We start from the raw sequence: 13,221 nt of genomic DNA, 5'->3' as shown, positions 1-13,221 counted from the left end.
AATCCATCTCAACAGACACTATTATGTTATATAATATTTTTCTTTCTTTTCAGTATCACAGTGGTTCATTCCTATTTTGTCTACTGGACTCGGATCCATTCAGCCGTGGTGCATGATGGGACTCGTAAGCCTCCTACTGGACATGATGCTGGACTACAGGACTGGATCGTCTCAGGTAACAAACGTGGAATGGAGGACTAAAGGACTAAAGTGCTGCCGCATCACACTCCTTAAGCAGAGATGATGATAACATAAATGCTTATACATATAACACACACACACACACACACACACACACTCAATGTCTGCCTTTTTTCCTTCCAGCATCTCCGATGAACTTCGCACTCACACAAACACACACTTCTGCACACACGCACTCGGAATACTCAGGCTCAACACACACACTGACAACTAACTTCCCCACACACACTGTTCTGCCCAAACGCACCAAACACTCTGATAAACGAACAAGCACACACAGCCCTAGAAATACCACACACACACATCTATACACAACAACTGCATCACACACACTCACACACACACCCACTCCTACTGCATCACACACACAACTATACACAACAACTGCTTCACACACACCAACACACAGTCCTATGGCATCACACACACAACTATACACAACAACTGCATCACACACACCCACACACACTCCCACTGCATCACACACACCCACACACTCTCCCACTGCAACACACACTCCCACACACACACCCACACACACTCCCACTGCATCACACACACCCACACACGCTCCCACACACACTCCCACTGCATCACACACTCCCACACACACATCCACACCCACTCCCACTGCAACACACACTCCCACACACACACCGACTCCCACTGCATCACACACACCCACACACACTCCCACTGCATCACACACAGCCACACACACTCCCACTGCATCACACACAGCCACACACGCTCCCACTGCATCACACACACCCACACACACTGCAGCACACACTCCCACACACACACCCACTCCCACTGCATCACACACTCCCACACACACTCCCACACACACTCCCACACACACTCCCACACACACTCTTACTGCATCACACACACCCACACACACTGCAACACACACTCCCACACACACACCCACTCCCACTGCATCACACACTCCCACACACACTCTTACTGCATCACACACACCCACACACACTGCAACACACACTCCCACACACACACCCACTCCCACTGCATCACACACACCCACACACACTCCCACTGCATCACACACACCCACACACACTCCCACTACAACACACACTCCCACACACACACCCACTCCCACTGCATCACACACTCCCACACACACACCCACACCCACTGCATCACACACTCCCACACACACACCCACACCCACTGCATCACACACTCCCACACACACACCCACACCCACTCCCACTGCATCACACACTCCCACACACACTCCCACACCCACTGCATCATACACTCCCACACACACACCCACACCCACTCCCACTGCATCACACACTCCCACACACACTCCCACACCCACTGCATCATACACTCCCACACACACTCCCACTGCATCACGCACACCCACACTCACTCCCACTGCGTCACACACACCCACACACACTCCCACTGCATCACACACTCCCACTGCATCACACACATCCACACACACTCCTACTGCATCACACACACTCACACACACTCCCACTGCATCACACACACCCACACACACTCCCACGGCAAGACACACTCCCACTGCATCACTCACTCCCACACACACCCCCACTGCATCACACACACACCCACCCACTGCATCACACACTCCCATTGCATCACACACACTCACACACACTCACACTGCATCACACTCCCCCGCTCCACCTTCAGCTTTCCACGTAGAGCCGTCTGCTGCACTCCAGCGCTCTCTGTCTGATCCAGTGGAGCCGTGGCCCGACGCTGACAATCCTGTAGGTACGTCTCACACTCCAGAACTCCTTCAGTGTTCTAGACAAGATTCAGTCCAGTTTAATGAATGTGCTTTTATTCTCTTAGGAAGAGGCTTCACTGACTGAAACCAGAGTCTTGCTGAAAAAATATACTCAGAATATTTACACATTTGTACTGTCAATTTGATTTATGAAGGGGTGCCAATAATTCTGAACTTGACTGTCTACACCGACCCAAATCTTTCTCAACAACATTCATTTTCTTCTCCTGAACACTAGTGTTTGTGAAACCCCCCAATCCCGAGCCACACCCTGAAAGCGGGATCAAAACCGGAGGCGGAGTCAAGACCGAGGCAGGGGCGGGGCTTGTGTCTCAGCCGGTGCTTTTGCTGGTCCTGTCTCTGGCTCTGCTGGTGGCGCTGGCCATCTATGTCCAGAGGAAACACTGCGTCCAGCACAGTGGCGTGTCTCTGAGTGTAGAGAGTGCAGGAGTGAGACACGTGCAGGAGTGCGGAGAGCTGGTCCAGCTGCGCAGGGTCCGAGAGAACAGCCTGCTGTGGCTGCAGGCCCAGTACGATATCATTACAGCACCGGGAAACTAACACACACACACACACACACACACACACACACACACACACACACGTGGATATCCATGGAATAAAACACGTGTCGTGCTGTCATATTGAAGTTGATTATTTTCCGACAACAGCACATTCCCAAGTGTTTTATTCCTCTTACACCACAGCAATTTACCAAAATGTTTCATTAATTTATTATACGACATAATATACTTTTATCCATTTACAGTTACATGTCCTCACTGACATTATAGCAGCTATAAACAGTCTTTCCCTCAAAAACCTCTTTTTTTCTCTGTCTCTTAAAGCTAATAGAACAAAAATAAAGCTGGTCACGTTACAGATAAATCGCAAAGCTGTAATATGTCTAATAGATTATTATTATTATTATTATTTTTACATATTACACTTCAATCATTTTGACTCTCGCCATTAACATGTAGATTTTCACGTTTACGTTCGAGGCACGTTTACTGTGTTTATACTTTATCCTTTTCAGGGTTACAATGGATTACTTTTGGGTTTTTTTTTTCCTTTCAGAAAACACCTCTAGAATGTGTTTCCTTTAGAATTAAGGCACATGTGAAATCTTAATAATTTTCCAATATTTACCTATTATTAATATTAATAAAATTAATATTAATATTAATATTTATTACTATTTACCTTATATATCACTTCTTTCTTTGTACTTATATTTTTACTTCCTCTTTTATTTCTTTTAAACATTTCATTTCTACTACCTACCTGTACAATGTGTGTAAGAAAAGTGCTATAGAAATAAAGCTGATTATTATTAAGCATTAACAATGTACATCATATAATGTATAGGTAAAAAAAAAACAAGACTCATATTCGAGTTGTAACTCAGTCTTTCGTGTGTTTTATTATCTGAGGAAATGTGGCAGTAAAAACATGAGGCTGATCTCCAGTAGGTTTGTACAATATATTGTTTGTTATTCGTTGTTGTGATGGTAGACTTTGCAATACTGATATTTTGCAGGACGCAATGTTCAAATTCACCCTTTGACCTGTAAATATAGTACGTGTTAGTAATCATCCTGAAAGTTTGGACGAATCCCAACATCCGGATTCTGTTTGGTCCCCAATAACGGAACGCTTTCTTTAACCTGATTTGGGATTAAAGGTCACAATGCACGGTACGTAACAGCAACATGATGTACTGTCCATACTGTCCGCAGCTCTAACGTCAACAACACTGACCTAACCATCTCCACGTCAGGCTGAGATACATACAAAAATAACGCTGAAACGTAACAACAAACCCAGCGGATCAGGCATCCGGAGCCCTAATGATGATAAAAATAAAATTAAGGGGGAAAAACCCCCCCACAACAAATTAAAAAAAAAAAAGAAAGAAAAAAAAGATCCTCATGGAGTTCTCGGTGTGGAGAGCATTAAGCGCTTCATATAAAAATAAAGCTGTACATTCACCTTTGTTAAAAAAAAAAAAAAAACTCACTCGTGGAATTATTTCGAGCTTGTCTGCGTAATATAATTTCCCTGCAGAGAGAAGAGACAGAGACAGAGAGAGAGAGAGAGAGATAGAGAGAGACAGAGAGAGAGAGAGAGAGAGAGAGAGAGAGAGAGATGGGCAAGCTGCTGAAGCTGCCTGAGGTCCCACTAGTTGCAATAAGGCACTTGGTCATCCCTCCATCCCGGAAAACTTCCCTCATCCTTCATCCTTCATGGGGAATGACGGAAACTGCAGGTCACACTTTGGGTCCCGTTATGTTACAGTCTGAGGTATATTTATTCCCAATTCTCTCAGATGGGCTGCAGGTTGGTCAGTTTCAGGGCCTAAACACACACACACACACACACACACACAGGTCAGAGACTCGTGTTCATAAATACACATTAATGCATGCAAGCGCACACACACACACACACGCACATAATATTTCCCAGACGATAAGATTAGTAATGTAATTAAAATGTCATTCAAAACCCAGTCATCAGTGGTGATTCACCAAATATAAAAATGATTAACAATTTATAGTATAATCTGCTGATAGGTTTTAACCATGCTGAATTTTCTAATTCAAACTGATAAAAGTCAGCCATAGTTAATAATAATAATAATAATAATAATAATAATAATAATATCTGGGCCTGATGCACAAAACATCCATCCATCCTTCGATTTTCTATACCGCTTATCCTACAGGGTCACGTGGAACCTGGAGCCTATCCCAGGGAGCACGGGGCACAAGGCGGTGGACCCCCTGGATGGGGTGCCAATCCATCGCAGGGCACACTCACATACTCATACTTTTTGGACATGCCAATCAGCCTACCATGCATATCTTTGGACTGGAGGAGAAAACCGCAGAACCTGGAGGAAACCCCCGCAGCACACAGGGCTGCGACGGGAATCGAACCCCCAACCCTGTCGGTGTGAGGTGAACATGCTAATGTCCTAATAAAACTTATTAGGGATTTTTATTAGTAAATTTAGATTCAATTTTTAATTTCTGACAAAGAACCACAGATACCTGAATCACAATGAAATTTCAATTTGCTAAATCCAGAACTCCATTATTATTATTATTATTATTTCTTGTGTTAGTAATAGTACCAATAGCTATATGAGTTTAGTGATTAGTATAAATTAATACAGAACTGTGTTATTCCACCACCTGACACACGGAACGGTTCAAGTACATCCCGGGTGTGTAACGTCAGGAATGTGTTTGCACTTACGGACTCGCAGGTGGAGGAGGTAAACGCATGCAGACTTAGTGCACTAAAATGGTAGACTAACACACACACACACACACACACACACAGATGAGTAATGAGGGGGATTGCTCACATTACACTGCTGTGTTTGTGTGTTTAGTATTATCAGTAGTGTTTTACTGTATTTTGCAGACTATAAGACCATGTATAACCATATACAAGATAAAATACAAAACAAGTTCTAAAGTAAATAAAAATTAAGCCCACTCTGCTACACATGCCTGTGAAGTTCAGATACCTCCCGACCAATCAGAATGCGAGTTGTGGTGTGAGAGGAGGACAAACAGCGAATTTTGCTAGCAGGAGTTACATCAACCTGGACTCATCTGCTTTAATGAGAATAATAAATCTAATCTAGAGAGGAAACCGGGCAGGTTAGTTAGCTGATAGGACTGGTAAGAGCGTTGTTATGGTTACGGACTGCGTCACGTGAAGCAGCTGTATAGTGAGGAAACTACAGGACCCGTAGTGTGTTGTATCCATATTAGGTTTGCTGACGATTTGTCGTCTTAACTGTCCATAAAGTGTTCATGAAGATACCTTCTGCCTCGTGTTCATCCAGGCTTTGATGGTCGGCACCAGGATGCTGCCCAGGAGGATCTGAGCCGGGTGATAGATGAGCAGAGGCACTGAGATGAGCGAGAGATGTTCAAAGCCTGCGAATACAATCTTCAGCATGGGGATACCTGCACACACACACACACACACACACACACACACACACACACACAAGGACCTCTTATTAACATAATGATTCCTGTAGCTAATTAATGCCTTAAATAAAAGCTGAAACACTGTGTTTGTGTGAGGATCGGGTGATTGTAAGGAAAAGGGACTCTAACCTATCCTTATGAGAACTTTTAATGCTTTTTGGTCCTCACGAAGGACAAACAAACAGCACTCATGACACATACGACCCACAAACACACTTATACCTGCGCTTATATTATGAATACGGGTGTAACAGATTATTTGTAGGATCTTGTGGCGGCCATGTTGTTACTGTAAAGCGCAATGATAAAATTAACAAGCGCAGAATAGTCTTGTTGCGGTTCGATTGGGACACAAAGGAGAATTTATTTTTTTTAATCATCTATTCAATCTAGTATATTCATCAGCAGTTAGCAAATAATGAGTCTTGGCAATGAGGGAGGCTTTGATTGTTTTAAACACTGTTAAATATCTGTATTTTGACACGTTTCTTGCCTTAATCGTTGTTATTATCTGTTATCAGGACACGTCACTCAGCTGTACCTCTTACTTAAACTGTAACTCACCCAGCGTGAGGGATTTGTGCGTAGAGCAAAACATTATTGCTACAGAATCTGCTGCGGTGAAGCCTGTAGATTTCCTGCAAAGAGACCAACACCAAACGCATCAGAGTGTGTGTGTGTGTGTGTGTGTGTGTGTGTGTGTGTGTGTGTGTCAATGATGAGGAAGTTGTGCTAGTGTGTTTGTGTGTATATATGTACGGACGTGTTACCTGGTAGAGAAGAAAAAAGTGAGGAACATGAATGTGAGCTGAACGGTGAAAACTGCAGAAAGAGAAACACAACCGTGTTTAAACATATAAAACTGTTTTACAAGACATTTACATACACTTCATTACGGGATAATGGAGAAACTGAAACACACATACATACATACATACACACACATACATATACACATACATATACACATACACATATACACACACATATACACATATACACATACATACACACACACACACACGTATACACACACACATACATATACACATATACACATACATATACACACACACACACACACATTTCTCTTGCACACTGTTCCTCGGTCACTCACTGATGAAGATGATGATGAGGAGGCTGAGGTGGTCCAGCTCGATGTCGGGGTTGGAGAACGTGTCGCAGAACGTGGTGTAGATGATCATAAGCAGGACGACGCTGCTCACCGTGCCGAACGGAAGCTTCCTTCTCTCCAGCCACTCCTTCAGGAACCTCCTACAGACCTAGAACAGTGTTTTTGTCCCGTTAGGGTTGCAGTAGTTTTGGTGTTGCTTTTGTTCGGAGTGGAACAAGATATCAATATGGCAGAAAATATATATACATTTGATTTATAGTATGGAAACTATGGTGACAGAGCACATGCATATATACACACACACACACTTTTACCTGCCCAACTATAAGAGGGACAACTACGGTCATGAAGAGCTGAGAGAAGATGGAGGAGAACTGTACTGATGAGGACGAGCCAAGCTAGAGGGCAGAGAGAGATCACACACACACACACACACACACACACACACACACACACACATCAATACAGAGATAAAAACAAATACAGATCGCTTTTCAGTTTATCAGCTAGCAGATGGGGGTATACCTAATAAACTGTCAACCGTGTAACATAACGGTGCTATAAAACAACCGCAAGAGGGAAAAAAATAATAACTGACTGGAAATTGCTAGCTAATGTAATATATCAGGGAAATTCAGTTTTCAGGACATGCATTGCTAATTTTTTTAAATAAATATATAAGTACACGTTTGATACACAATGTGTAAGACGTTTAAGAAACGGTGACTAACTAAAATCAATGTTTGAACGTGGAAGCTTTTTTAAACAGCGCATATACAGTATATAATCTCACACACACACCCTGCGCTCCATTGATCGTGTGTTTACTCTGATGCACAGTAAAGTTACAGCACTAAATTACGTATTTTTTAAGTGAATGGAAAAACCATGATGCCAGGAGATATAATATCCATAATGTTAAAATGTTATATATATCTGTTCGTTTCTAGGTACATAGAATGTGATTGACATTTTATTAGTAACCCGCAAAAGTCAGAAAAAAAAGGAGGGATCTAAAACAAAGCTGAATAAAATCAGTACAAATGAAATGAATTAAATAAATGTTCTGTGTGCGTTTTTCCATTTAAAGTCGCACGCGGTCATGAAAACGTCACTCACAAACAGCAGCAACAGCAGCGGTGTGACGACGATCCCCTGTAGAACACACACTCACTTTAATACAGGCAAAAATAAATAAACAAATATAAAAGCATTCTCTCACGGAGGTTCGGAATAAATTTTAATCTCACTTTCTGACCATTAAAAAAAAGAAATATCTAGGAAACTTCAATATACTTATTTAAATAAATAAACTCTTACCAGAAAGCTTCCAAATGCCGAGTTGAAAATGGCTGCAGCCTGTTAGAAAAACACAAAAACAACAACAGCATGCTGATGAACACGCACTCAAACTCACACAGTGGAGTTGCGAGGCACGTTATGTAAGGAATGTAAGGAATACATAATAAATAAAACACTCCGTGCCATGCAGTTGTAGGAAAATAATCAGTGACAGAGCGGAGTTACTGTTACTGCCCTGAAACGTTTTATTCCTCTTACACCACAGCAACGGTGTGAAACTACTTCCTGTTCTCATTTACGTCACAGCAGCTACAAAACAGTCCCTCACGACCCAGCCTTTCCTTTCTTCTCTCTCTCGAAGTTAACGAGGTGAAATAAAAACGCTGAAGACTCCTTCTATAAACGTCCCCGTACAGGAAACGTCCCATTAATCGACGACAATCTGGCGCGTCCGCATTACGAACGGCCAAGACGTTACTATACAAACGAGCGCGTTAATGTAAACCTGCGATTTGCAGCAGTGCTACTGATAATCCGAATAATCAGAATAGGGAATTCAGCAGTGCTGCAGTTTAAAAAAACAAAACAAAACAACGGATTTAAGTAGTTTTGTTAAAATACAGACGCTTGAGCGAGTTCAAGAAATTGTAATAGCGCTCTCTCACCTCGTTCCCCCCAACGGCTTTAGTGAGGATGACGGCAGACGACACAGGAGGAGGCATACAGCCCACCGTCTGCAACCTGCGCACACACACACACGCACGCGCACACACACGTATGTAAGTCATTCTGCATTCATAAATATTTCATCATTATGTTTTCAATTTAAAAAAATCCACTCTGGGAGGGGGTGGGGGGGGGGGTCATGCTGTGCTACGACACTGTTGCATCCGATTGGTTTCGTAAGCCGTCAATCAAACATGCCGCACTCGTACGAATGCAGTCGGTGCTTGGCTTCAGAACGTAATCATGTTGAAGTTGATGTAGCTTCCAGCATTCCTGCTTCCTATTGGACTGGGACGGTTTGGTATGAACACTGGGAACTAACGAGAAAGTCAAATAAGTACGGTTTTATTGCTCTTACACCACAGCAACCTGCTGAGTATCATGATGCTTTATTAAAGAACAACACTTTTTTTTATCCGTTTATAGTTAAGTTAATGTCGTCGACGTCCATCAAATGAGTTTGTGTAAAAAAAAACCAAACACGTTACCGAGAAGTTACAGCTTGACCTCTGACAAATGAGACTCCTTCCATAAACGTTTAATAAACACTTCCTTACAGAAATCGTTACCATATCAACAATTGCCCGCCATTGTGGGCTGTTAAAATAGAAACCATAATGCATCAGAACAAGCTGCTGTTATAGAAAAATTTGCCAACATATTCTGACCAATCAAAATAGAGAATTCAACAGCACTATGGTATAACAGTATTTATTCCGATCAGTGTAGCACTGAATTAAATTTTGCCTTTAAATACTGTAGTTCAGAAAACATCTGAGCAAAGAAAGTCTGGTGAATTATATGGGTGATGCACTCGTACCAGCACTACGGTAATACCTGCTGCTATTTTTAGAGAAACAGATGGACTACTGTCAGTAAGTGAGCTGTATCTGATAAAATAGCCGATATTATACGTTATTAAGCAGCCTATAAAATAAGAGAGACAGAGCAGCTCTGAGGGGACAATGCGTTTCTCCGCGTGAATGAGTTCATACATCGGTACAAATTTAACTCTGCGAGCTCCAGGAGGAACGCGAGGGAATGAAGCACAGCTACCTGCAGACAGAGACACCATTCAAACAGGCAGACCTGGAGACGGAGGAGGGGAGCAAACTGGAGAAAAGTGTCAGCGTGGCAGTGATGAAGGGCTGAAGAGCCCCAGAGATTGATTACATGAACAAGCGTGTGTGTGTACCCTTTGAGAAGCCATTCATTTATAGCAGTGAGTGCCAGGACTTTGAGAAGAGCCCAGATGGCCACAGGGAAAAAGACCAGAGTGAACATCTGAACAAACAGATGTAACTTCACGTGCATTAATGCACTCGCCAACTCCTGAGAGAGAGAGAGAGAGAGAGAGAGAGAGAGAGAGAGAGTCACATGTGTACGATAAAGAAATGTGTTGATGCTGATCGTTTTATACTAGCAAATCATACCAAAAATGTCCTGTCTGACATTGACAAAGCACTGACACTGGAGACTCCTTCCGTAAAAGTTCAATAAAACAGACGCCTCCTTACAGAAAGAAAACTTCACCATATCAACAATGACACTTTCCAAAAAGTCTGCCGCACACGTTCCTGTGAACAAGCCGTTACTATAGAAGTGATAATTTAGTAGAATGTGCGCATGAACACGAAATAAACCTGTGACTTGCAGCTGCACTATTGTCCGAGATGCTGTTCTAGAAAACTAATCAACGCCTTCCTTCTGACCAGTCACAATCCAGAACTTCCAAAACTGTGGTATAACTGAAACAAGTTCTGATGAATGTGTGTACACAGTGAATTATTTAAACTGCCTAGCCTTAGAGTCAACAAATATACACCTTGGGAACACACACACACACACACACACACACCCTTACCTCAGTTTTTAAGGACAGGCCACTGTTAAAGAAGATGGTTGACACCGCTATGTAGGTGATGGTGATCTCGGGCCGAAGAGGACCTGAAGGAGAGCAGTCGAGATGGACGAGATGACAGTAATGCAATAAATAAACAGTTTGTCAAACGTCATGATATTGAACACCTCTTACTGTCTAACGCTGCGGCCAGGTGTACTGATTCAGCTCATGAATATTAATGAGCACTGGGGTCTGCGTTATGAATATTCATGCACAATTGCAAAAAAGTGAGAGGTTTAAAGAGGCACAACGATTTATTAAACATTACACATACATACATACACACACACACACACACACACACATTATATATATATATATATATATATATATATATATATATATATATATATATGTGTTATAGGTACAACGTGTTTCACAAGACACTCATAAATAATAATAATAATGTGTGGTGAGAGTAAACAATTATTATTTAGTCAAAAACAAACCCGCTCAGCTTCATTTAAAGTCACGGTTTATTTACAGGAATTTAGGAGAGGAATGAATAATTAGTTATAAACTCGGGGAAAGTGAACACTTTATCCCGTGTAAAACCCGGGAAGGGTGAAACTCTCCTTCACTCACCTCCTTTCACCCCGACGGACGGCGCGAGCTTGGCCGAAGCGATCGCGAGAGCGATACCGACAATGAACCATTCCTTCCGCACGCGCGCTAACAGGCCCATACCGGAGGAACCCCGTTAAACCGCCGGCAGCCCTCACCAAACTCTTCCCCGGTCCCTCCGTAACCAACTTCAGAGCATCACATTGACAACGCCTCGATCCCTAATCCCTTACTTCCTGACACATAGGTCACTACTTAGCCCGAACACGTCATTCTCTCAAACCCTACGTAGTGCGCGTTCATAGGGAATAAGGAAGCTATTTGGGAGTTGGCCGAGCTTTCAAAAACACTTCCGGACACATAAGCGAAGCGCCATCATTACCGTAATAACCGGTATTACAGAGCAGATACCGTAATGCACCCAATGCAAACTCGAATATTCGTAGATTTATTTGCTAGTTTGTATGTTTGCTGAGGACCAGAGTAGCGAAATAAAATATATTAGTAGTGGTCTATGAAATAAAACGTTCAATAAATAAAGCATTTTAAGTATTCATGATTGGTTTGTTATTGTTTGTTGTTTTGCTAGCAGGCGCTAGAGGCCGCTAATGACTAGCATTGCTACCATCTATCTTCGAGGTGGTTTCATCGAAACTGATAGTCTCATAGTGCTTTAAAGTATATATGCATTATGCATGAAATATGTTCGTATTTCTTTATTATTTTATTTCCATTTAAATTCCAAATCACATTTTTGTTTAGTCTGTGGCACTAAGAGTGTTTGTTGCTAATTTACATATAGCAATACATTACGTTCAAGTTCAAGTCCTTTTTTTTGTCACATTCCTGCTGTAAAACAAAAACAACAACAACAATAAATAAAAAAAAAAAACAATAGAAACCCTCATATAATTTGTAATGGTTTTAATGATTATAATGTGAATTGTATTGGTTTCAATGGAAGCTCTACTGGCCTGTGGGTCTCTACTGGTAATTTTATTGCCTTCTATTGGAGGCATGTTATGTCTAGTGGACGCCATAAAAGACCATAATGGTAATGCTAATGGTTTAAATGTTTAGCTGATGGTTTGTAATGGTATTTGTAGTGGAAACCATTAGAAAGTCCTTGATTATCCTCATAGCCTTTGCTCTGTATCACTTCATGTAGATCTCCTGCAGGTCTGGCAGATGGTCATCAGTGCTGTCCAGACCGGTGGTGTTTCCATACCACACAGTGATGTTGCCTGCCAGGATGTTTTCAATTTTGCTCCTGTAGAAAGGAGGAAAGGAGATGAGGGGGCAATATGAAATTCCTCAGCCTGTGGAGATAGAAAAGGCGCTGCACACCAAGATTAAGTCCTTGGAAATCTTATCTCCCAAGTGTTGCACTCTCTGTACAGGGGTCCTTCATCTTGCCAATATTCAGGGAAAGTTTGCTGAGCTTCAACCTCTTTCAGATTAGTTGTATGTTAAATACCAGAACCATATCACCTCTCACCTGGTATCCCACTGAAGCTAAGCAGGGTTGAGCCTGGCCAGTAAACCTCTGGAAACCTCTTGGGGAAAA

General features: G+C 42.3%; 1 protein-coding gene across 2 annotated transcripts; it reads right to left on the bottom strand.

The window, feature by feature from the left end:
• Nucleotides 1–3,405: 3,405 nt before the first annotated feature.
• slc10a7 (solute carrier family 10 member 7) lies at nt 3,406–12,017 on the bottom strand. 2 transcript variants are annotated; one of them, XM_053643999.1, is made up of 13 exons: nt 11,676–12,017; nt 11,052–11,134; nt 10,383–10,519; nt 9,127–9,202; nt 8,480–8,518; nt 8,279–8,314; nt 7,474–7,557; nt 7,142–7,307; nt 6,795–6,846; nt 6,589–6,662; nt 5,852–5,997; nt 5,273–5,328; nt 3,406–4,366 (listed from the first exon to the last, which is right to left on the bottom strand). In XM_053643999.1, exons 1-12 carry the CDS (start codon nt 11,773–11,775, stop codon nt 5,308–5,310), a joined length of 1,014 nt encoding a protein of 337 aa, XP_053499974.1. In that variant the 5' UTR covers nt 11,776–12,017; the 3' UTR covers nt 3,406–4,366; nt 5,273–5,307. The 2 variants fall into 2 exon arrangements, with proteins under 2 accessions (XP_053499974.1, XP_053499973.1); XM_053643998.1 differs by lacking the exon at nt 5,273–5,328 and having other exon boundaries at nt 11,676–12,010.
• Between the last annotated feature and the right edge of the window lie 1,204 nt (nt 12,018–13,221).

This window comes from Ictalurus furcatus, chromosome 15 (genome assembly GCF_023375685.1).
Source record: "Ictalurus furcatus strain D&B chromosome 15, Billie_1.0, whole genome shotgun sequence".
NCBI classification, from domain to species: Eukaryota; Metazoa; Chordata; class Actinopteri; order Siluriformes; family Ictaluridae; genus Ictalurus; species Ictalurus furcatus.
Note: the sequence above shows the minus strand (reverse complement) of the source record. Positions and strands in the feature narration are given on the sequence as shown.